This window comes from Micrasema longulum, unplaced genomic scaffold (assembly GCF_059751315.1).
Source record: "Micrasema longulum isolate JH-2025_06_02 unplaced genomic scaffold, ASM5975131v1 h1tg001138l, whole genome shotgun sequence".
Classification (NCBI taxonomy): domain Eukaryota; kingdom Metazoa; phylum Arthropoda; class Insecta; order Trichoptera; family Brachycentridae; genus Micrasema; species Micrasema longulum.
Window position 1 is genome coordinate 86,297 of NW_028278326.1, and position 23,172 is coordinate 109,468.

At 32.7% G+C, this 23,172-nt stretch overlaps 1 protein-coding gene across 1 annotated transcript in view; it reads right to left on the reverse strand.

Annotated features, from left to right (window-relative positions):
• The window catches only part of LOC148276845 (tubulin alpha-3 chain), a 34,698-nt gene that overhangs the window by 7,778 nt on the left and 3,748 nt on the right, over positions 1 to 23,172 (reverse strand). Inside the window, exons 2-4 of the mRNA XM_088233675.1 lie at positions 7,111 to 7,333; positions 1,687 to 1,859; positions 297 to 425 (exon numbers count right to left, since the gene is read on the reverse strand). Of these exons, the coding sequence (XP_088089801.1) occupies positions 297 to 425; positions 1,687 to 1,859; positions 7,111 to 7,333 (525 nt within the window). The remainder of the gene's footprint in view (positions 1 to 296; positions 426 to 1,686; positions 1,860 to 7,110; positions 7,334 to 23,172) is intronic.

Sequence of the window (23,172 nt, forward strand, 5' to 3'; positions counted from 1 at the left end):
AGTAAGGTATAAATCCTATTAATAGTACTAATTGTAGGTACTATTACTTACCTTGTAGTGTTTGTGAATCTATCAACACATTTTTTGTTGTTTGTATTTAATGTGATATTTTTTTTATGAGAAGGCTACTTCTGTAAAATCTTTGATTTTCAAAGTTTGTTGCACTTCAGAAATCAAAGAATGGATTATAACAAATTTGTCTGAAATTTGGAAGCATTGTAAACTATGAAAACAATGTTTTGATTCACCACCATTATTCATTAGACATGTATTAATTTCATACATTTAGTTTTTACCTGAGGTGCTGGGTAGATTGAAAATTCAAGTTTTGACTTCTTGCCATAATCAACAGAGAGACGTTCCATCAACAGTGACGTAAATCCAGATCCAGTGCCCCCTCCAAATGAGTGGAAGACGAGGAAACCCTAAGAAAAGAAATACTAGTGCATCAGACAGATAATAATTTTATGACTCGAATATTACACAATACACTTTCTCTAGATGTAATTGTTAAGATTTTAAAAATATTGGCCGTTATAGACAATTGGACAACTTCCACAAAAATAGTTCTCAATGTGTGATCTGAAAACATTAGAAATTAATCTAAAAATATCTAACCATTCAATTAAACCACCTGGAAATTTTATCAAAAGAGTGAAAATCGAAACCATTACTAAATTTCAACCTAAAAGTAACTAATTGTTTTGTGATTGGTAAGCCAATCTTGGAATTATTTTTCTGCAATACTGCAGAATGTACGCGGACCAAATAATACTGGTTAACAAAATGATTGTAAGATAAGTTAATTGTACAGAGTTACTAAGTTTAATAGCCATACATGTTCTAGTCAGGATGTGGAGACAGCACCCACCCATTTAATATATCAATAAGTGAAACATCATGTACATAAAATTCTTTTTTCTGTAGGTCTTATTTAGTGTGCAACACTAAATTTAAAGGATTAGAATATCACACCGTCAGCTCTGAAATAAGCACTTAAAATTAAATATATACTAAATATCTTCTACTCGTTGTCTTCAATAGAGGATCTGTTTATCGGTTCCTCACTCCTGGGATGCAAATGACCAGCTATCTCTTCATTTATTTGGTGGTCTTCCAGATGGATGTTGACCTATGGGGATCTCATTTGTAGAAACACGGATAAGTCTGTCATCTTTCATTATATTTACATGGTCCCACCAGAAATTGCTGCTCCATCACACGATACCTTTAGTTTTGAAGGTTTGTCTTCAGATGGTGTTTCTAATTCTGTCCTTGAAGGTTCTACCTGCAGCAGATCTAAAGGGTTTTCATCTCCATTGGTCATAGGAGAAATTTTGTTCTGGTTGTATTAGCTCTTGTTTCCATACTTTTATTATTGGCCTGACACATAGCATCCTAAATATTAAACATGTATATTTTTAACTCTCCCTTCCCTTGCTTATCCTCTTTACTGCATCCCCGTCCAAATATCGTTCCATTTATTACAATTCCTGTACGGTGGTAGAAGGATTCTAGAAAATGTTTGATTCTCAAAGTGGGCGATGAGCAAAATAACTTTGAGAACCAATGTGATTGAGGGATGTTTAGTAATATTTAGTTTATTTGTGTCTGTGTATTTGTACTTATTATTGGTAACTATTTGAAGCCAATTGATTGATTAATACATTTAAATGAATCTCATACCTGCAAGCCAGTACATTGATCTGCCAATTTTCTGACACGGTCAAGTACGACATCCACAATCTCCTTGCCGATAGTGTAATGGCCCCTGGCATAGTTATTGGCTGCATCTTCCTTGCCCGTGATTAGTTGTTCCGGATGAAATAACTGCCTGTATGTTCCAGTACGCACCTCATCTAACAGAGAAGAAAAAAACAAAATTACAATAATATGATCAAATTTTTAGCTAATTAATATTATAATGTCACAAGGCAGGGTGCCACAGAATGAACTCCTAGAGTTCTGAAGTGGACATATAATATATGTATGTATAGAGTCCTAATTCCCCATTATTTTATTCACCTCCTTCCTGGACCCTCTTCCTGTCTCCTTTCAAATTTCTTACTCGATCCACATTCTATGTCTATGCATTCCTTACTTTATCATGAAAAATGTTACAGAACTATTTTTAGTAATTTGTATATTATATCGACTGTTTTCAACCACAGTTCTGTAAAAATGGGTCTTATTATTTTTAATGTATTTAAAAACCACGAGTAAGTTCAGCGCTACGGGAAATTGAATATAAAAAATGTTTTCTTTCACGCTGTAAAAATTAGAGCAAAAATGTGTGAAAAAAATTCATAAAAATAAACTACCTACTTTGAAATGTCATAGGTTCATGTCAGGTTCATACCAATCAATTATCATAGCGTTGTTATGTGTCGTGAATCGTCGTGATAGACTTCCGGTTTTCGACTAGCCATTTTTTAAAAACATTTAGTGTATTTTGACAGATACTACTTTTAAATAGCAGCACGAGCAGCACAATATTTTTTATCTAAATTTGTTGCAACAGGAGGCAACATTTTGGAAAAGGGATGTAGATGTCTAGGTATTTACAGAGCTTATGATCTGTCATTGGCTGGTTTAAGTACCTAGCTACTTTACACACTGTGTAATATTCACTATTCTGCCTATGTTCAAACATCTACATTTCCTCAACTCTCCATTCAAAGTATCTCAGTTTCATTTTTATTTATTTTTTCACGCATTTTCGAGAAACTTCGTCGCACGATTGAACGTTTTTATTTTTACTGCGCCTAAGAAAACATTTCTTGTATCCAATTTCCCGTTAGACTGAACTTCCTCATTAAAAGAATTCGTCGGAACGCCGCGCCGTAGGTACGGTGTTCTAACTAGATTCTCAATAGATACAAACTAGAGTTTTTGTTCTGCAAACATCAATTTGTGTCGACTATCAAGGCAGAATATGTAACAAAATAATCACTATTGTTGTTATTACCGCTAATTAATTTATAACCATCTGATGTGGAACTAATTGTGTTTTTATGAATATCAAACTATTAGGAGTGTTGATTTCTCACTTACCGAAGCGTTTAAATAACGCAAAAAATATCGGAATGAACTATTTTTTACATCTAATTGCTCCGGCCATACAGAAATACGTTCCCGATTTAAGCACAGTTATTCACTAAGAACTTGTTGGAAATGGCCCCAAAATTTTAAAAATATGTCATAGTACTTTTCAAATACAAAAATGAGCACCAAACGTAAAACAAATGATTTAAGAAAAAAAGTAGAGCAAAGCAAGCATTTTCGACACTTTCTTCTGCTCGCTTTCAATCGAGAGAAAAAAGGTGAAAACAAAAAAATGCAAATTGTTAATCAAGAAATGTACCTAGCTTTTATTGAAAAACAAATGTTTTACAAAATGCATTTTATATTGTACAAAAAATGTATTTATTGTATTATCGTGCAAAAAAATGTATTGTGCAAAAATGCGAACAAAATTATAGTTTTGAGCAAAAAAAATTATTATTTTTGAGCAAAAAACAAATTATTTTCCAAATTTGTGTATTGTTGCACAAAATAATGTACGTGCCTATTATTGGACAAAAAGTAAAATGAAAATATTTTTTTGTTGTAGAAAAAATGTAGAACGTATTATTCAATAAAAATTTACTTACCGTTGTACAGAGCAAAAAAGATATTATTGATGTTTAAAACATATTATGGTAAAAAAAAAAATATTTTATGAAAAATTGACTACAAACATGATGTATTGTACAAAACTATTGCTGTACTGAAAATGTATTGTCGCACAAAAATTATTTTCTCGAAAAATGTATTTTAGTGCAAAAATAGTATTCCACAAAAAAGTGTACAAAATGAATGTGGTTCAAAAGTTTTTACTAATGAAATTCTATCAACGTCCAAAAAAACATTATTCAAAAGTAGATTTCGCCAGATTTTTCTGCATCGGGTGACTCAGGATAATTTTGTTTGAGTCGATAACCGTGTCTGGAATAACATAAAAACACTTCCAGCGTGACGGAGTAGATGACCAAATGGTGTATTGGTCACTGACCGACTACTGGAAGTTTATACAGACAGACTGGAAGCGAAGTTGGCGCCAATTTGATGCTGTATTTCGGGAGTTTCAAGTCTTTGGGTAGCGCACTCTTTGGCCAGCCACTTACAGATTCTTAACTATTCAATTTTAATGGCTTACTAATTGAACATTCTGTATAGATATTAAATGTCATCACCATTCCCTTTCCGCACATAATGATGCATAGGAAACTGGATTGGTACACCGATCGTAAGGTATCTCGATCATTTTTGTTACATGAAGGAAACAGTTCAAGGACTATGAAATATTGTAGTGTAAAACACATTTCAAATTAATATTTAATATCATTCATGTCGGGAATCGAACCCCATGACCTCTTGCATAGTAGGCAAACACCCTGATTACTACACAACGAGGCCGATATTTAACACTTGTGTGGCTGTGATGTCACACTAGTCGGTATGCGATACAAGACTTGATATATCTCTCTTATTTAAAAAAATGATAAGGTTGTATTTTTTACGATCTTTAAATGGACATTTTCACACCGGATTTGGAAAGTAAAGTTTGTGTAACTATGCTGGATTTCAATGCAAAAATATTTTACTTTGCTCCCGAAGAATGATATCCGCAAATATAGCAATATATCTATATTCGAGAGAGCGCGAAGATCGAACACATAACAAGGAGGACAGAGACGCTGTTCTATAGCCGCCGCGCCGTAGCTGGTGTAGTGTGAAACAAATTTAGCCGGTTGTTGAGAGTGATAGGGGACGCACGCGTGAATTGTGAGCGGCGAATTGGCGATTTTTTTTTGCTATAACCGGGCTTATTATGGAATTATGGAAAAGGAATTATTAAACTTTATGTTTCCATGTTTTTTTTTCCAAATGTCTAGCTTAAGAATATTCTGTCTTTTGCTTGTGGTAACACGATGTTACACCACCGCGCGCAAAGGGATTATTTACCACAGTCTTGTAAATTTTGTGTGGTTTTGGTAGCATTATTGTGAGCGACAGATTTTTAAATTACATTTATTATGATTACTCCAAACAACAACAAAATAATTGTGCGGATTAAAGAGGCGATATTTCTAGGTGCTCGAGATCCTAATCAATAGAGTCCCGAAGGGCTGATTACATTATTCCCGATGGGCCGAATTTTTGTAGTATGTAACAGTCCTGCTAGTCGTAAATTATTTGCATATTATGTTAACGCCGCCTAAATGTGGCAAACTTTTATTTTTCAGTTAGCTAAAAATAAGTAGGTTCTTTCGTTTTTTTTTTCTCAATACTAGTCACTGACGCATTTGTGTGGAACAAACTAATGATTTATAACGACATAAAATTTTATTGAGTGGGGATATATAAAGAGAAGTTTGTTATTTTGACAAATACAAAATACCTACTATTTATGTTTGTAGATTTCAGCTCTTTTACTTCACAAGTATCAACAGATGGAAAAATGTGGATGTTTAAATATAGGTAAAACGGTAAATGTCATACAGTGTGCAAAGTTTACATTTCAACTGGATTGCGTCGCGGACTGACGAATTTGAGGTCCCAGATTCGAACTCTGCTCTACCATTATACATTATATTTATTATTTATTTACTTATTTTATTTTATTTAAAACTCCAGGTACAAATAATAAGTACTTTGGCGGACTCATTGCTAAAAGCAATGTCGTGTAACCAACTAAACGACTGACTGGTCAAAATAAGAGTTTGTCAAAAATTTGTACTAAAAAACGAAAATATATATCAAAAGATACATACATGAAAAAAATATCCTGATTAATTAAAAATTACGGCGGATTTTGAATGGGGAGATGAAAAAGTATATTAAAGAATGAGCAATGTGGAATCACATTGGAAGGAGAGAAAAAGATGAACCAAGGACAACCTTTTGTGCTCTTAGCATAGTTATTGCATAAATCAACATATATTATAATAATAATAATCACAGTTTATTAACAAAAATAACAATTACTTTATCTACTACATACACACTTAGGTAATAGATTTCTCTGGATCATGTCTAGTCTGCCTAACTAGGCACAACCTGTTTTAAGGCAGACATTTTTATGTTAAAATAAACAATGACATAACTACCTACTAATTAATTTACTATACAGTTATACATATTATTAGGAATGTATTTGAGTAAGTTTTCCGATTTTTCTCGACCTAAACACAGAAACCAATTTTTTACAAATTTGTCGAATTGAATCCGGGTCATGGTTTTGCAATCTTTGGGTAACATATTGAATATTTTGGGGCCCAGAAACCTGAAATTTCTTTGCCCGAATTCAGAGTTTGTGATAGACCCCATGACCCATCCTCTAGTTTGACTTCTGGTAGTGTGGGAGTGTTCCTTTTGGGATTCGATGGAATAATTTACTTTCACAAACATTATTATTCTAAAAATAGATAATTGCCTTATATCAAAGATCTCAAATTCCTCAAATAACTTGACGCTGGGGTACCTGAAGGGCTTTTTAAAAATTATTTTAATGATTGATTTTTGAGCAGATTCGAGAGGTTTTAATAAATTAAATTGAAAAGTATTTTCAGATAATATCTAACATACATCAATTAGGATTTTCGTTGAAAAGTCAAAAAGAAATCAAAGAAATGCGGATATTTAAACACAGGCGGAATGGTAAATGTTACACGCTACGTAAAGTGGCTCTACACCTCCATAATCCCATATCGAAAATATTCTTCATGTTATTAATTTTAATGTGTAAAATATGTAAAAGTCAACACATTTTTTGGGGAAAAATTCGTAGCCATATGTACCTTTCTTATTGTGTAATTAAAAATATTTTGAAAAAATAAAGATTTGATTGAAATCTTTAAAAAAACAGAAAATATAATATTATACATACATCAATTTTAATTGCTCTCAAGGAGGCGGAAGAACCAGTCCTTCTTTATAATATTGTAGAAAATACTTTGATTTATCATTGTAAGTTTGTTAAAGCCTACTTTGAAGATTGTGGAGTGACGCGCGATAGTTATGTACAAGTTAAGCTTTTTATGTATGCCCACTTTTTTTTCCACTCACCTACGACAGTGGGCTCGAGGTCCACAAATACTGCCCTCGGGACATGCTTTCCGGCGCCGGTCTCGCTGAAGAAGGTGTTAAAGGAGTCGTCCCCTCCGCCCAGGGTCTTGTCCGAGGGCATCTGGCCATCGGGCTGAATCCCATGCTCCAAGCAGTACAGCTCCCAGCAGGCGTTGCCGATCTGCACGCCAGCCTGGCCGATGTGGACGGAGATGCATTCCCTCTGTGAAATAATACACAATCATGTGATAAATAATAACTGAAAAAATGAAATCTGAAAAGAAGATAAAATATTTGGGAGTAACGTTGGAGTTCCAAATTAAATAAAATTATCATATTGAAAGAATTGTTAAAAAAATTACATATTTTTTGACCTATGTTTACAAACGTTTAATTATTATACATAGAATTAAGAGTAGTATAGAAACCGCATACGAGCATCAAACAGAAGGCAGCTAAACTACTCTGAGTAGTTTTACGTTTTGACCCATTGGTTTCTCTGTAGACGTCGCTCGGTACGCAACTCCTGATTTGAATTCAACTATGCCATGTTGTGTCGTTTTAAAGTGTACAAATACTGCTAGGATCTTAAAGAATCAGGATGCAATCACATTTCATGTGTATTTAGTAAATGAATGTGTAAGTAGCAATTACATTACTTAAAAATTTAATTATTTTTCCATCTGTCAGATTGTCGAAGAAATCAAAATGGACATTTCGTTAGTGTTGCCAGGGTAGTATTTTTTTTTATCCTATTTTGCTCATCTAATGAGAGAACTAATGAAAATTGGACCTCGGATTAAACAACTCTGTGGTGGACATTTGACCGATATTATCTTTAAAACATCCAATATTATTTAACATGATATAAAAATATTAGTTTTATGTAAAATAAATGTTGTTTTATATTGTAAGTTTAAAGTTCATTAATTCAATTACTCTTATTAAATGAATGTCCCTTTACTTTTCTACTCTGTTGTGTCAGTCAATATTTCCACGTGCACAATAAAATTTTAGAAAAACTAACAGATGGCTTTTTTTACCTTACATTTGTTTTATGATTATATTTGTTCCCATCGTGAACATTACGCGGCGACATCACGAACGCGCGCGGCGAAAGTGGCCCCACTTTCGCCGCGCGCGTTCGGGAGGGAATTTTCGAACACAGTCCGATGTATTCAAATATGATTCTACGCTCCTTCTGGACTATTCTTAATTCTATGCTATTATAGTTATCTTTATCCAAACACTAGCAAAAGGCTTATTATCATCTTGTACAGTCTTTTTCTTATGGAATAATTATATAATAAATAATAAGAGAATGAAGATGCTACCAAAAATTTGAGGATATTCATTTTTAGCACATAAAAGTTTGTACAGCCAAGAATCGTTTTTGGTGGATCCCAATTTGATTCTTTCCTGAAATTCCTCATAATTTTGATCCATTCATTTATTTTCTCTGGATTTTGGGGAACGCCAGAATAATATCAACCCGAATTTATAATATTAAAAAAAAACCTATTCCTATCAGTGCAGCCCTGTAAATAAGAAGAGCTTCGTAACTGCGCCACTAGGTGTAGTTTGAATTGTTTTAAGCTTTGTTAATCACCCATGAATCATTTACCCATGAAAAGTTACTCAATCCTTTTTATAATGTTTATCTGAACGGTTTTTCACACTTTCATGACACAAGAGGTAAAGAGCCGAATTTCCTAGCATGCTCCTACATGTAACAGTCGGCTTTTGCCCTTAGTTAGCTTAATTTATAAAATTCACTTTCGGCTGAAAATCTGTTTTCAAAATTATTATCAATGGAAACAGAGAAGCATGGCATTTCTACATAATGCATTTAAATTATAAAACAAATGCAATAGAACATAAATTAGCATAATCGTCATACAGCGAAGAAAAGTTTATTATGGGTATCTATACATTACGAATTTCAGTAATACTAACACGAATCAAAAGTGACACGAAGACAGTTTTCCTGATGTGTTCTCATTTTCAGTTGCATGTCAAATGTCCATAATTTGATTGGATTCGGAAGAAGCGCAATTTATGTATTTGCAATGTCTTGAAAGCATGACATGGTATCCATTCATGATATTTAAACAAAAAGCGGTATTTTTTTGTTGTTTTCTGTTTGCCTACCGTGCAAGAACTCTTAGGTTCGATTTCCGACATGGTTGACATGGAATATTGATTTGAAAAGGTATATTTACACTAAACTATTTCATTGTTACTTCAGCCCTACGGGAAATTAGTTTTCTTACGCGCGGTAAAAATTAAAGCATTAAATTATTATATTATTCAGCAAAGTTTCTTGGAAATGTATGAAAAAAATGTTTTAATAAAATTTAACCACTTTGAACGACGTCACTAGTTCATATGAATCAACCAATGATAAGAGAGAGTGAATGGACCAATCGGCAGAACTGACCGAGAAGAAGCGGAAGAGAACTTGAGACGTCACACGCGGAGTAATTTCATAAATACACAACTTTAGAAAATCATAGAGCTAATAATACGATACATAAAATAAAAAAAACCACTGAACTTCCTCCCGGTGAAAATAAAAGATTTAAAGTATAAAGCAATAGTCACATTCCTCACATTGTTATTCTCAGAAGTGTGTAGATAAATATATCTTATTGATGTGTACATAAGTAGGAGCACTTCTTACAAGAGCTGCATCAGACGGGTATGAGTAAACATACTGTTTCTTCTGAATCACGAAGCAATTATTATTTCAGATGTGTGCATTTATTATGCGTGCATTCTTGATACTCACGTACCATAGTTGATTTAATAATATTGTTCAAACAAGAGTAGGTACAGAGAAACAACACAGTCTTTATAAGTCAGAGGATCTGTTGGAAATTCGTATGGGAAAATAATTGCGTGTGTTAAGGTTGTAGGCATGTACATAGTCTTTTAAGAAGCAAGGAAATCATACAATTTTACCATTTGAAAAAGATGTTCTATCAAGATTACACTATAAAAAAAACATAAGATACAAACAATAATTTTATAAGGTATTTCTGATTAAAATAAACAAAATATTTTTATCAGCATTAAAATTTTTAAACCTAAAAGCAAAATGTTCTTCTTGAAAACAGACAAAAACATCATTCTATAAAAAAGTGTTAAACTAATGATGGACGTATCGGTTATTTAAAAGATGCAGCAGTTACAGTTGCAGTTTCACAAAGTAAACTGTTTCGTTAAAAAGTTTTTGAATAACGGTTTACATTGACTAAGGCAAAAATCTGGTAAAAGCAGCTGTTGAAACAGCTTCACAAAAATAAATTAAACTGTAACTTGTAACGAAATATAAGTCAGGATATGCAAAACTGTATCTACTGAAACCGTTCGCACTTTTTGTTTCGCTTGGGGTGTCGCTGCCATTGTCGCGAGGGTAGTTCTCAGATTTCGGAAGATCAGCAGTCTTATTCTGTCACAATTTCGTTTCGTAATTTCATTTGTTCGTCATATTATTTATATCTATCTCATTCTAACGCAATCAAAACCATGTTTCGCTCTCGTTCCATCTCATACGATACGAAAATAATTAGTTATAGCACAAGGCCATTGAAACTAGTACAAAACAGACTACTTTATCATTACAGAACTGTTTTTTTTTGTGAAAGTGTTACTGGAGAATAACTGTTTTAAAATAACTGTTTCATGTTTTTTTCCAACTCAAGTTTGAACAAAAATATTTTAACTGTTTAATTTTATATGTAATTTTACCAAGAGTTTAAGAAAAATACCACAATTTCAAAATTAAAAACACGTCAAAATTTTAAATGCTTGCATTTCTTTAAAAAAAAAAACATTTTACCCTGTAATAACTTTCCCGTTCAATCAACTATCGTTAAATCATTGAAAAAAAATGTTCTGAAATAAGTAAAGTCTAAGTTTCAAGAGCCTTCATCTGCCGGTCGAAAAGTCATTATATATTAGCTATTTAAAACTTAAGTTTTGATCAGAATATTGACGAAAAGCGAAATACAATTGGATAAACTAACTGTATTTATTATAATTTTGAAACTGAAATTGTCTCTTTTACTCAAGTCAAGTATTCATGTGACATTCATGTTTTGTATAAATACGTAATATAAGATATTCGAATTTGAATAACGATCAACAATATTCATGAGTGCTTCACTTGTTAAAGGATAAAGGCCGTTAATATAAGGATCAAGCAATCCTGATAACTAATAAACTGAGTTGCATTTATACAGATAACACTCCTCTGATGTCAGCCTGCTAATTGGATAACTTCATGTCATGGGAGCTAGTAATTAAGATGGCGTAATCCTGGATTATAAATCTTGGTTATCAATTATGGCGTGCTACGGCCAGGAGTGTTTTGTATTACTCGTCCAGCTGGATAGCTACATTCTAAGTTGAACAACCCTCTTTTAAAATTAGTTGGACATAAGCACGCATTTGATGCGTGCTCTTGTTGATTTTAAATTTAAACATCCTTAGAGCTTTCACATTGAAAGGGCTTTGTGTTTTAAATACGTAGTGGATGTTAACACATCGTCGGCTTTCAGCAAAATTATAAGGTCAGAGATAGTTGAAATTGAAAGCTTAAGCTTGGACATTTTTTTCTGGAACAACGCACAGCGTGAAAAATTATGGATTTTTATTGATATTTTTATTAACCAATCATATTTTGTCAATGGCAAATAGTTACCCGTTAAAAAAAATAAACAATATAAACAAACGAACTATCACGCTGTTTCTCCGTAGGGTGTAGGGGTAAGCAGAGAGGATAGAACGCATTAAAATGAATGAATAGTGAACGACTAAGTGAATTTCCACGAATTCGCTCCAAAATGGAAGATGAAAAATGATTTTTGGGTTTAATGAAATATTTGAAATATTTTTGATCTTTACCTATTTACGATAGGGCTAGATTTGTAAATTAATTTGTATTTAATATAACTTTTACGTAAATTATAATCTTGAAGAAATATTTGCGTTATTTTGATTTACCGAAATATTTCCATTTCGGCGCCCATTTTCAACAAGTTGTAAATAACTCACCTACTATATGGAAATATGAATCAATATGTGGTAGGGAGGGACTCGAGCCTCAGATCTCTGATCCACGAATTCGCGACTAACTTTAAAATCAATAATCCACGCCAACCTTATTGGAAATAAAATAGAACCCGGCACCCCAGGTATTAAATCAAAAGCACTAACCCCCAATTTACAAGGCGAATAGAAAGTTAGTGAACAATATTTTGAATGTGTTAAAATATTTGTAGACAGGCTGGATTTCCTCTCTAGAGAGTTATTTAGATCTAAATTTGTTGCAACAGAGAGGGAAAACATTTTGGAGAAGGGAATATCGATGTCTAGAATAACTTCCTAGAGAGGAAATGTAGCCTATCTATAAACATTTGGACATTGTTGATTAATCTAGTTTTTATAAGAAGTATAAAAAATGAAAAATTATTTTCAGGCGATCCTTAGTAGTTGAGAAATGGTTCAGCCTGATAAATCTCACCCACATGATAAAAGTTTTAGCTCTTTTACTTCACAAAAGTCAACAGATGGGAGAGTTGAGGAAATAAGAATGTTTAAATGTAGGCAGAATGGTGAATGCCACACGCCGTGTAGTGGCCACTTAAACTAGCCAATGAAAGGTCATAAGCCCTGTAAATGCCTAGACTTCGATATTCCACTCTCAAAAAGAGTTTCTCAATCTGTTGCAAAGAAATTTGAATAAGTTATTTTTTTTAATGTATCCATGTATCCACTAGAGTTTCAAATACAATAAAAAAAATATGGCCAACTTACCTAGAAAGCCAATATAAAATAAGAACTAAATCGGTTTGTATAACGGAAATTATAGCACTACAGGCGTGTGAAATATTGTTTGAAAGTATAACAATTTATCACTTCTTGATAATTATCGAATTTTCCGGTTGGAAACCAAAATATGTCAAGAGTATTTATGTATTTGCTGGAGTCCGGAGTGTATGGGAGGGTTAAAAATGTAGGAAAATTCAATAAATAACTGCGGCGCCAGAAAGCCCTCTCCCCTCTTTGTCTGCTCCAGACATTTCCAATTATACGCATGCATAAAAAGTTTCCGGGAAAAGTAGTTGACTCATTATTAGAAGTACGAAAGATATTTGATCTTTTTTTACGTGTCTCGGATATAATATCAAAGGTCACCTCAAAAGAGATCTGATACGCAAAAAACGTTCACTAAAAAACTTTACCGATGACCGATCAGAGTCAGAAGTAATAACCGCAAAATAAAAGATGCATTTCATGAACCAAAAAACTAGTCAGAAATCAGACAAGAAAATTTGCCACAAGAAATCTTGTATCTAATATCGCAAATTTTAACATCATACATTACATTGTGAAAATGCGTAGTAAGCGATATTAATTTATTTTATTCAGATATTTAGAACATTGCAGAAAAACCCAATTCATTATAAATACAATAATAGATCACAAATTAAAGTAGATAATTATGTTATTAAAATAATATTACAAAATGTAAAAAGAAAAATAAAAGTTAGAAAGTCCTTTTTTAAGGGAAGGCCCACTGTCGTGAAATATGTCGACATCCGAGGTGATGCAATTAAGTAGCAAGATTGCTCTACCAACCGGCATAACCATTGGCAGGTTGGTTCTGCATCGTGGTAGGAAAAACAATCGATGCTGTCTTTGTCGAAGATAGTTATCAGGTACGAACAGACCTACATCCATCAGAATTTCTGAGTTATGTATGCGACTACCAATCACCTGGAAAAGTGAACACCCAAATAAACGTCCCTTCTCCTCTATAATGACTGATAGCCTAGCATCCCCAGCAAAAAGTTGGTTGGGAAGAGCCAAGGATAATATCCACACTCTTTTAGGTGCAGATAGCGCAGAAATTTTTTCTGCACTCTCTCCACCATCAAAGAGTATCGAGCCTCATGTGGCGACCAAATAATGGAACTAAACTCCAAACGACTTCTTACCAATATGTATATATATATATGCGCATGGTAGGCAAAAGTTATTGGTATAAATGTTAACTGTCTCCTTTATGCTGATGATGCCGTGCTTCTTGCTAGCAGCAAAGAAGACCTGCAATTCTAGGTAAAAAAGTCTACGATGTATGGAGAAAAGCGATTTGCTTATGAATGTTGATCAATCGAAAGAGATGGTTTTTGAAAGGGATGAAAATATAACTAAATTTGAGATCTAATTCTAAATCAGGTAGAAGAATTTGTGTATCTGGGAAGTATGTTTTCTAGGGATGGAAAGACTAAGAAAGATATTGAAAGGAGGGTGAGTGCCGGGAACTGGGTGAACGGTGCACTAAAATTAACTTTTGACAAACAAATGTTTATCGCAGGAGGCAAAACTAGCAGTTCACAATGGAGTTCTAGTGCCAAATCTAATGTATGTAAGCAAAATATAGAATTGGAAAAATAAGGACGAAATTAGGTTAAATGCCGCTGAAATGCGATCCCTCAGGCGAATGTGTGCAAAGTCGAGATCCGTGAACTGTGTAAGGTTGAGACATGCATTATCGACAGGATCAAAAAAGGGGTGTTGCATTGGTTTGGACATGTAGAGCGAATAGACAGCGAAATAATGGCTAAAAGGATCTACGATGCGAATGTTGATGGATGCAGAAAACGAGAGAGACCGAGAAAGACATGGCACGATCAAGTCCATTAAATACTTGAAGATGGACATGTCAAGAGTAGGAATAATCGGCGTGCGTGCATGGGAAGATGTATGAATGAAGAGGAAGCGAGGTCTGTATGCAAAGACATAGTGATATAGCGTTCTATTCTCTCTGACTACCCCTACGGAAAACGACGTGATGGTGTGTTTGTTTGTTTGATTAGTTGGGTTAACTACATGCAAATGTTATGTATATTATTGATAAACCTTGCTATTTAAAAAATATGTACAAGGTATCCATTTAAAATAGTAAAAATTTTGTATTTCTATAAGAGGATTAACAAAGTTTAGAAACTTCTATAGAGAGCAATAGCTTAGCAGTATGGCTAAATTAGTGTGGAATGGTCTGTATTATATTTTTAAATTTTAAAATTTCATTTATTTAGTTACGACTCTGGTAATTTTCTCGCAAAAGGAAGCCGTGTGGATATTAGTTGGCCTCATAGTAAGAGCATTTGCCTCCCATTAAATAAATAAAATATTAAAATTTAATAAAAATCGATCCACCCTATGTAATTTTACCGTGCCGTGTGGATATCTACGATCGTATTAAATCGACCATTCAATGGCTTTATAGATCGCTGGGTAAGATATAAACAGTTTCAATGCCTCCTTCCACCTTCAATCACTCATTCCAATAGGAAAGTTGAAACGAAAAATCAATAGATAATAATTCATGAGCAAGCTCTTTCCATCACTAAAAAATAGTTAAAAAATTGTTGCGTTTTCAAAATGGGCCAAATAAAGTTTTGTTAAAAACGCAAAGATTATTTCATCATCATTCCCCTTTCCGAACCCAATGGTGTATAGGGCACTGCATTAGAAAACCACTTGCAATGTATTTCGATCATATGTTTTAACTTTCTGAGTTTTAAAAGTATGTGCCCGATGAGAATATTAGGCAAATAGCATTTGAATGCAGATGGGAGCTCCTTCCCAGTTAGAGATTAACAGAAGAAAGCGCGTTGATGTTAGATGCGTGTTTTTTACATGATGAATAAATAGAGTACTGGAGAGAGTAACTGCGTAAACGTTTTACGTTGCATTAATGAGCACCGAACTGTAGCTCAATCACAAATAACTATCGACGTGCTTAAAAACAAGCTAAGCATTTGAGCGATCACAATGAATAATTATGAACATGTTTAAGTTATCGCAGTCATAAGTCGACGCGTGTGTAATCTCCAAGTCAATGCTCATGTTGGTTTGTTTTTTGTTTTCCTCGTAAATAAATACAGTTCATTGGCGAAAAATCAGTGTTTACTTTAAAAAATAATACAATATATTGCATTTGCATAATATTAAGGAGTATCTTTTACAAAAAAGTGAAAATTAAATTATAAATAATAACTTTGGCGACTGCTTTTTCTGACATTTGGCTGGCCAACCGCCGCCTAATGAAACAAATAGCACGGTTAATAGTAAATAAATAAATAAAAATAGCAGTTTTGAAATATTTTTCATATTTACACCGGTGAAATTGAAATATGTGATTGCGCAGCAGGATTATACGTAGCAAAACGTAAATATTTTTACATTTAATATTAGGTGTTCACGGATGTTCTATTGTGATCGCGAATACGATAAACAACCATGGTGAGAAATTGTTATCACGTCGCTTATTAGCACGTGGATAGTTATTTGTGATTGAGCTACTGGACTATATGTTGGAACTCGCTGTATGAACTGCCTGAGTTGTCAGATTTACATGTTGTAACTGAATTGTATGTGATGAGTAATTAAACCACATGTTGTAGCGCATTGACTGTGTTATCTGACCGAATTTGTCCTAACTACAACTGCATATTGTAACTGCGTATCGTTACTGAGGATGTATGAACAAAAAAATACCGGAACCAATTGTCCTAGAGAACTCTTGCGTCTATTATGTGAACAATTGTTGATCACATGGAGTATTATAGTAGCCATACTAAACGTTTGAAAGGCGTTGTTCCGTTAAACAACATTTTGTTTCCTATCGGCACCTTGGAGAGCCTAGGGCATAACATTGATACACATATCGTAGCATATCTTGATCATTTGTGTTACTTACTTGAAGGTTAAATGATTAGTCTTATGCTTTAAGTCCCAGTCACGTAAATATCAATCATATCGGGAATCGAACTCGAAACCTTTCGCGTGGTAGGCAAACGCGCTGACCATACTATTACGAGGCCTACGAAAAATACTAAGAACTAATAATACATTCATTAAAATATGAATTTTTGAAAAAGAGTAGAGTTTTCGATCGTTAAAAACAATTTTATTTTCTGATCAAGGCAACCACAGAAAATCAATCAAATCTGTGGTTTCACAATGGTCTCATTTTATTGATCTAGGATATTATAATATCATTAACTGGATTAAAATTATTTTATTTCACAATCAACTGTTTATATATTGTGTATCCGCCTTGAATATCATTCAATATTATTTCAAATCATGATTATCTCAGATTGAGTTTGACTTAAATAACGCATACTACCTACTTGCAATGCAATTATGACTTATGATAATAAAGACAAATTAAAATACAAGAATATAAACTTCTGTTAGGGACGAAGCGCATATTATTCTGATCTGTAAGGAAATGCCGTTTTTTAAATTGCGGCATTAAAAAAATGTTAACAAAAACAATTATTTTTTAAGGTACATCTGATAAAAAAACATAAAGTAAATCAGGGTAAGTGTGGCATATTAATTGAAGAGATGAATTGAAAATGATATTAAATTTTAATTTTGTAAACTTTTTAACCAAAATTTTAATCTATTGACTCCAAATCTAATAACGTTTGTTCTTATTTATATTTTTAAAAAGCGTTAATGTTGAAATATTGAGAAATCGGTAAAATAACGAAAAACAAGCGAATGGACACACTTACCCTTGTTATAAGGAAAGTGAAACTTATACAAAAATTCTTTAGTATTACCGATTACAATAAAAATGAAAATAGTTTTATGTTCAAAATGACGCACGATTGAAAATTAAAATAAATTTTAAATAAAACTTTGAAATTTATTTTCCGGGGGTTTGCTTTCAAAACTAGCGCTAATTAAGCATTGTGCGACCTACAGAAATGCCACCTATTGACGAAGTTATTAAAATGACAGTGTGTTCTTTATAACTAGACGGCGCTTTAAAAAAAATATTATTTTGAAACTAAGGTAGATTAGTTACACTAACCCTGTCTATACACTTACCCTGATCCACCTACTCAAAAGTTTTGAATAACTAAAATATAATCATTGTTCGACCGGTAGATTCTTATTCTTAGAGGCGGGAGTCAGCGCTTTGCAAGCTCTTGACGTCACTCAGACCCGTGAAGATCTATTGTGACGGGTCTCCGCGAAAAGTTCTCGCTCTTCAAGCCCAGTGCCTCGATTTTTCGGTGGAACAAAATTTTTGACACTTTCAATGCGTAGATAAACGTATTGAGGGGTTCTAGACCCGTCGGTATGAACCGATGTACTTACAGCAAAACTTGATGGTATAAACCGATGTACTTACATGAAAACTTGATCGGTAGTGTACCTTTATAGTCGGTCGGGAGACTTTAATCTTCAACTATGACGTCATACTGAAGCTATGTCGTTTTAGAGCGTAGATATGTGTACCGTGACGTATGCTTCCCCTTGTTTCATAAATACTTTAAGGTGGTGGGTCGGTAGTATATCTTTATAATTGCTAGAGGGAATTTGTCTTCAACTATACCGTCAAGGTAAAGGTATGATGTCTTTATCTTCCCATCATTATCGAGGCCCTGGTGTAACCCCCCCGGCGCGGCGGCCCCCCGAAAATGATATATTAAACTTGGGTACACTAATAATATATTTATGCAAATACAAAGTATTTATATAAAATTTGATGTAATGGTTTCAAGATAATAAATTAAACAGGAAAGTTATTAATGGAAAAAATTTTTTTTTTAGTTTCGAAAAGAAATGCAAGCAACAATTATAGAAATTTGGTGGTATTTTTCTTAAATTCAGTTTTGAATTATGCTTATAATATTAATACAAAAAATCAACATAGTTTGAAAACTGTAATTGAAATGAAATTTTTCTTTTTTTAGTCAAATATGTTGGTTGTAAATATTTTATTTCAGCAGAAGGTTTTTATCAAATTTCTAATATCGTCGATTGACCTATATGAATATTAAAATTTATATTTTACGTATTTTAAGCATTAAAGTAAATAGTTTTTATATCGGTCTATATTTTATATTAAATTATTACAATGTGCTAAGTTGATAACCCTGCTACGTGTTTATAATTGTCACGCAAAAAATAACTGTAAGGAAAAACCTTTTTGTAAATAATACTTCCGTCACGTATTTGGTCGATTACCACGCAACTTCAACTAAGTCGAGCTTTATGGCAAAGCTGTACCAACCTACGTTTAATTAAAGTAAGATGCTCTGAATAAACATCGTCGTATTTATTAAATAGTTGCTGACGGACAAAGGAACGAGGTATCGAGTCCTAGCTTAAAGAATGACAAAGAAAACCTGGTTTGATAAATGATGTGGAATTGATTTGAAAACCAAGTTAAAGAGCGAAGGAATTCTATGTTCGTGCCAGGCACAGAGCCTTTGCAGTTCAACAAGTTGAAAAAAGTGTAATATTTTCTTTATATGTTACCGGATCGATGTGATAACACAGGTCAATGTAAATGATTATATTATAAAGTGATGAAAAAGAAATATAGTATTATGCGAATTAATAGAATTAGAGTATTTTTTTATGTATAGCAACACTCATATGTCAATTTGACAGTTGTTTAGTGGCAAAAATTATCCTTTAGGAGCTCATACTGGTGTTTGTTGGTGTACTATCTGTTGTTTTTTTACATTTTCTCAATAAAGAACTAATTGTATAAATTGCTTGCATATTGAACAGTGTTTATGAGTTAGTTTAAATCATGGATATCACGCTGAGGAAAAGGAAAAAGGTGAACATACATCAATTAATCAGAAAGCGATTTCAAAAGAAAAGAGAAACAGGGTCTGTTGAAGAGAATTGGGAAATGAAGAAAAAACCGGAAAACTAGTGTCCGAGATGATATATATTTAATCGGAAATAGGGAATTAAACCCCAGAAAAACAAGTTACGAACTTTAACGAGATTTGGCAGCCACTGGGGTGATGATACATGATTCAACAGTACGAAAAAGACTCATTGAATCTGGAAGAAAAGTAATTCGACCACAGAAATAACAACTCCAGACGGCACGCATGATGAAGCAAAGGTTCATTTGGGCTAGAAAATATATCAAATGGACTGTAGAAAACTGGAGGAAGGTGCTGTTTTCAGATGAGACCCATTTTCTCGTGCAGGGATATTTCACAAAAATTGTTAGAAAAAGTAGGGATGAAAAACTTATTGTGGCTCATATCGACCAAACGGTGAAATATTCTGTAAAGTAGATGTTTTGGGGCTGTTTTTTGTATATGGGGACTGGATTTTTGATACTTATAGAAAGAATGATGAATAGCTTAAAGTATAAAGCTCTATTGGAGCAGCACTTGATTACAGGACTTAATAAATGTTGTCCTAATAGTGGGGCTGTATTTCAACAGGACTCAGCTCCTTGTCACGTATCGAAGTTTATGCTTAAGTATTTCAATGATAAAAAGTTAACTCTTTTAAACTGGCCTGGAATTCCCCTGACCTTTAAATCCATATAAAAATTGTGGGTGATTTGTAAATCTAAGATACAAAAATTGGACTTCACCACCAAGATAAAGATGATAGAAGCTGTTATTCAGATGTGGTTTCGAGATGACAGAATAAAAGAAAATTGCCGAAGTTTAATTGATTATAAAAGCAAAAGGAGGACATACATCCTATTAAATAAAAAATATTTAATGATTGCGCGTCACCTGTAACTCAAAATATTAATAAAAAACGTATTTTATGATTACAAGGAATTGTATTCCATTAATTCGTACAATACTGCAGGTGTTTTTGTTAAATAATATGAACATCAACATTTTATGTTTTCCCTAGGGCATAATATGGTCACACTGATAAAAGATTCAGAATACCACCCTAAAATATACTTCATAATGTTTTACATCCGACAACGGCGAAGCGACAGTGGAACATAAACACATCTTAGAATTTTTTTTTTTATCTGCACTGTATTCATTTGTACAATTGTTTTTTATTGAAATATTTGATTTAAAAAAAAATGGATTTTTTATTTGAGTAAAATTGTAATACACATGTCGAGCAAATCTAAAATACCAACTGACCTGAAATACCTGGCGACCTGTTTGAAATAATTGTGTTAATATGACCCAATGATAAAGTTCAGAGGTTTTTATTTTTATTATTAAACTAAGTCAAAGCCTTTTTTTATGTATTGTATGGCTATGATTTTTTAAAGTTTTGTATTTCTGAATTTAAAATTTCGTTTTTACACTAGAATATTTTATATTCCCTGGACAGGTACCTGAAGCGTAAGACTGATCATCTTACCTCTTTGTAACAAAAAATATCAAGATACACTGCGATTGGTGTACCAATGCAGTGGCCTATGCACCATTGGGTGCGGAAAGGGAATGATGATGATGATTTCTGAAATTCTTCCGCGTGTGACGTCTCAAGTTCTCTTCCGCTTCTTCTCAGTCAGTTCTGTCGATTGCTCCGTTGACGGTAAGTAAACTGGAATTATTTCGCAATTATCTTATCATTGGTTGATTTATATAAACTAGTGACGTCGTTTAAAGTATTTAGATCTATCAAAATATTTTTAAATATTTTTTTCATTCATTTTCATGAAACTTTGCCGTACAATTTAATGCAATAATTTTTATCGCGTTTAGGAAATAATTTTTTGTATCCAATTTCCCGTAAAGCAGAAGTTTCTCATTTCTTATTTCAATCAATTGTCCCGTAAAGTCAACACGACAAGTTAACTTTTTTTATAATTCATTGCCCAAAAAAAATTGTGTTCAAAACTCGTTTATTTATCGTAGCTGCTTCAAATTTAATTTACATTGTCCCCATTTAGATATTTTTAATAGAACATTTTGTGACTTCAAAAAAAAACTTTTTGAAACACTGTGAAATGAAACATTTGTGAGTGTGTAATAAGTTTATGTTCATTTAAACATGTTTATTTTATTATGATATCAAAATTTTGAATTGATCAACCGTATTATGAAAATCCCTCTCCTCCACACCTCCACTCTATTTCCTCATCCCTTAACCTTCTTACGAACTCTTTTTTTCTCATGTCTTATATAATACATTATTTTTCTCTTTTCTATACAACATGTTCCTTCATTATTTTTGTAAAAAACTTTAACTGGATGTATATACTTTTTAAAAAAATATTTTGTATTCTTATATAACGACTGTTGTTTTTCCTTAATAAATAAAAATAAAATAAACAAAAAAAACAATATTTTATTGACGATTATATGTAAATAAATACTAAATATAATTATTGTAATAATAGTTAAAAGTAGATTTAAGGAATGCATAAAATTTTCTAAAACCATCAAATCAATCCACCCGATAAAATTAATTGGAGATTTACTAGATAGGTTGTACTTTTTGTTTGTCAAAGTATCGTAGAACAAATTATCATTGGGATTTCAGGAAATTGATTTCACGACTCAGTGAATCGTAATGTTAGCATCTGCTTAGTTTCGGGTTCACTTCTCAATCAATGATCTATTAGCTACGTATAGTTTAGTTTTAAAAATCATTCCTTTAAAAAGTCATGATTGTTTAACAATATTGTATTTAAATACTAAGTGTTACCGTAAGTCGTGTCAGTTTTTTCAGAAAAAGAAAGAATAAAATGACACAATAGTCAATAATGTATTCTCCTTCATTATTTTACAAAAAAAAGTCAACAATTCATAGCACTTCCACCGTACACTGCGCATATATCGCGAGCAACTGTGACAGCTTTATTCCTTTGATTGAACCCGAATAACGTAATGAGATGTCGAAAATGCTCACTTTCGTCTACTGGACATTCCGTTTTGAAGGCTTGTAATCAAATAAAAAAATACAAGTAACGTAAAAATAAACACAACATCTTGTAGAGCAGAAAATTTTCTTTCGAATGGAGAACATGTTTACTTTTAATTTTAGTGCTCATTTTTTTTTTTAAAACGGACACAGCTAATATTAACACCTAGTACAGTAATTATTTATTAGAAAACGATAAATCTGTGAATATTCTTATGCGAAAAAAGTTATTCCTCTAATATTTTTTTTCCATTAAATAATATTATCTTATTTGACATATTATTTATTATTCCTATTTCTTACTACAGTGTATGGTGAGTTTATGGAAAACATATCTCAATTACC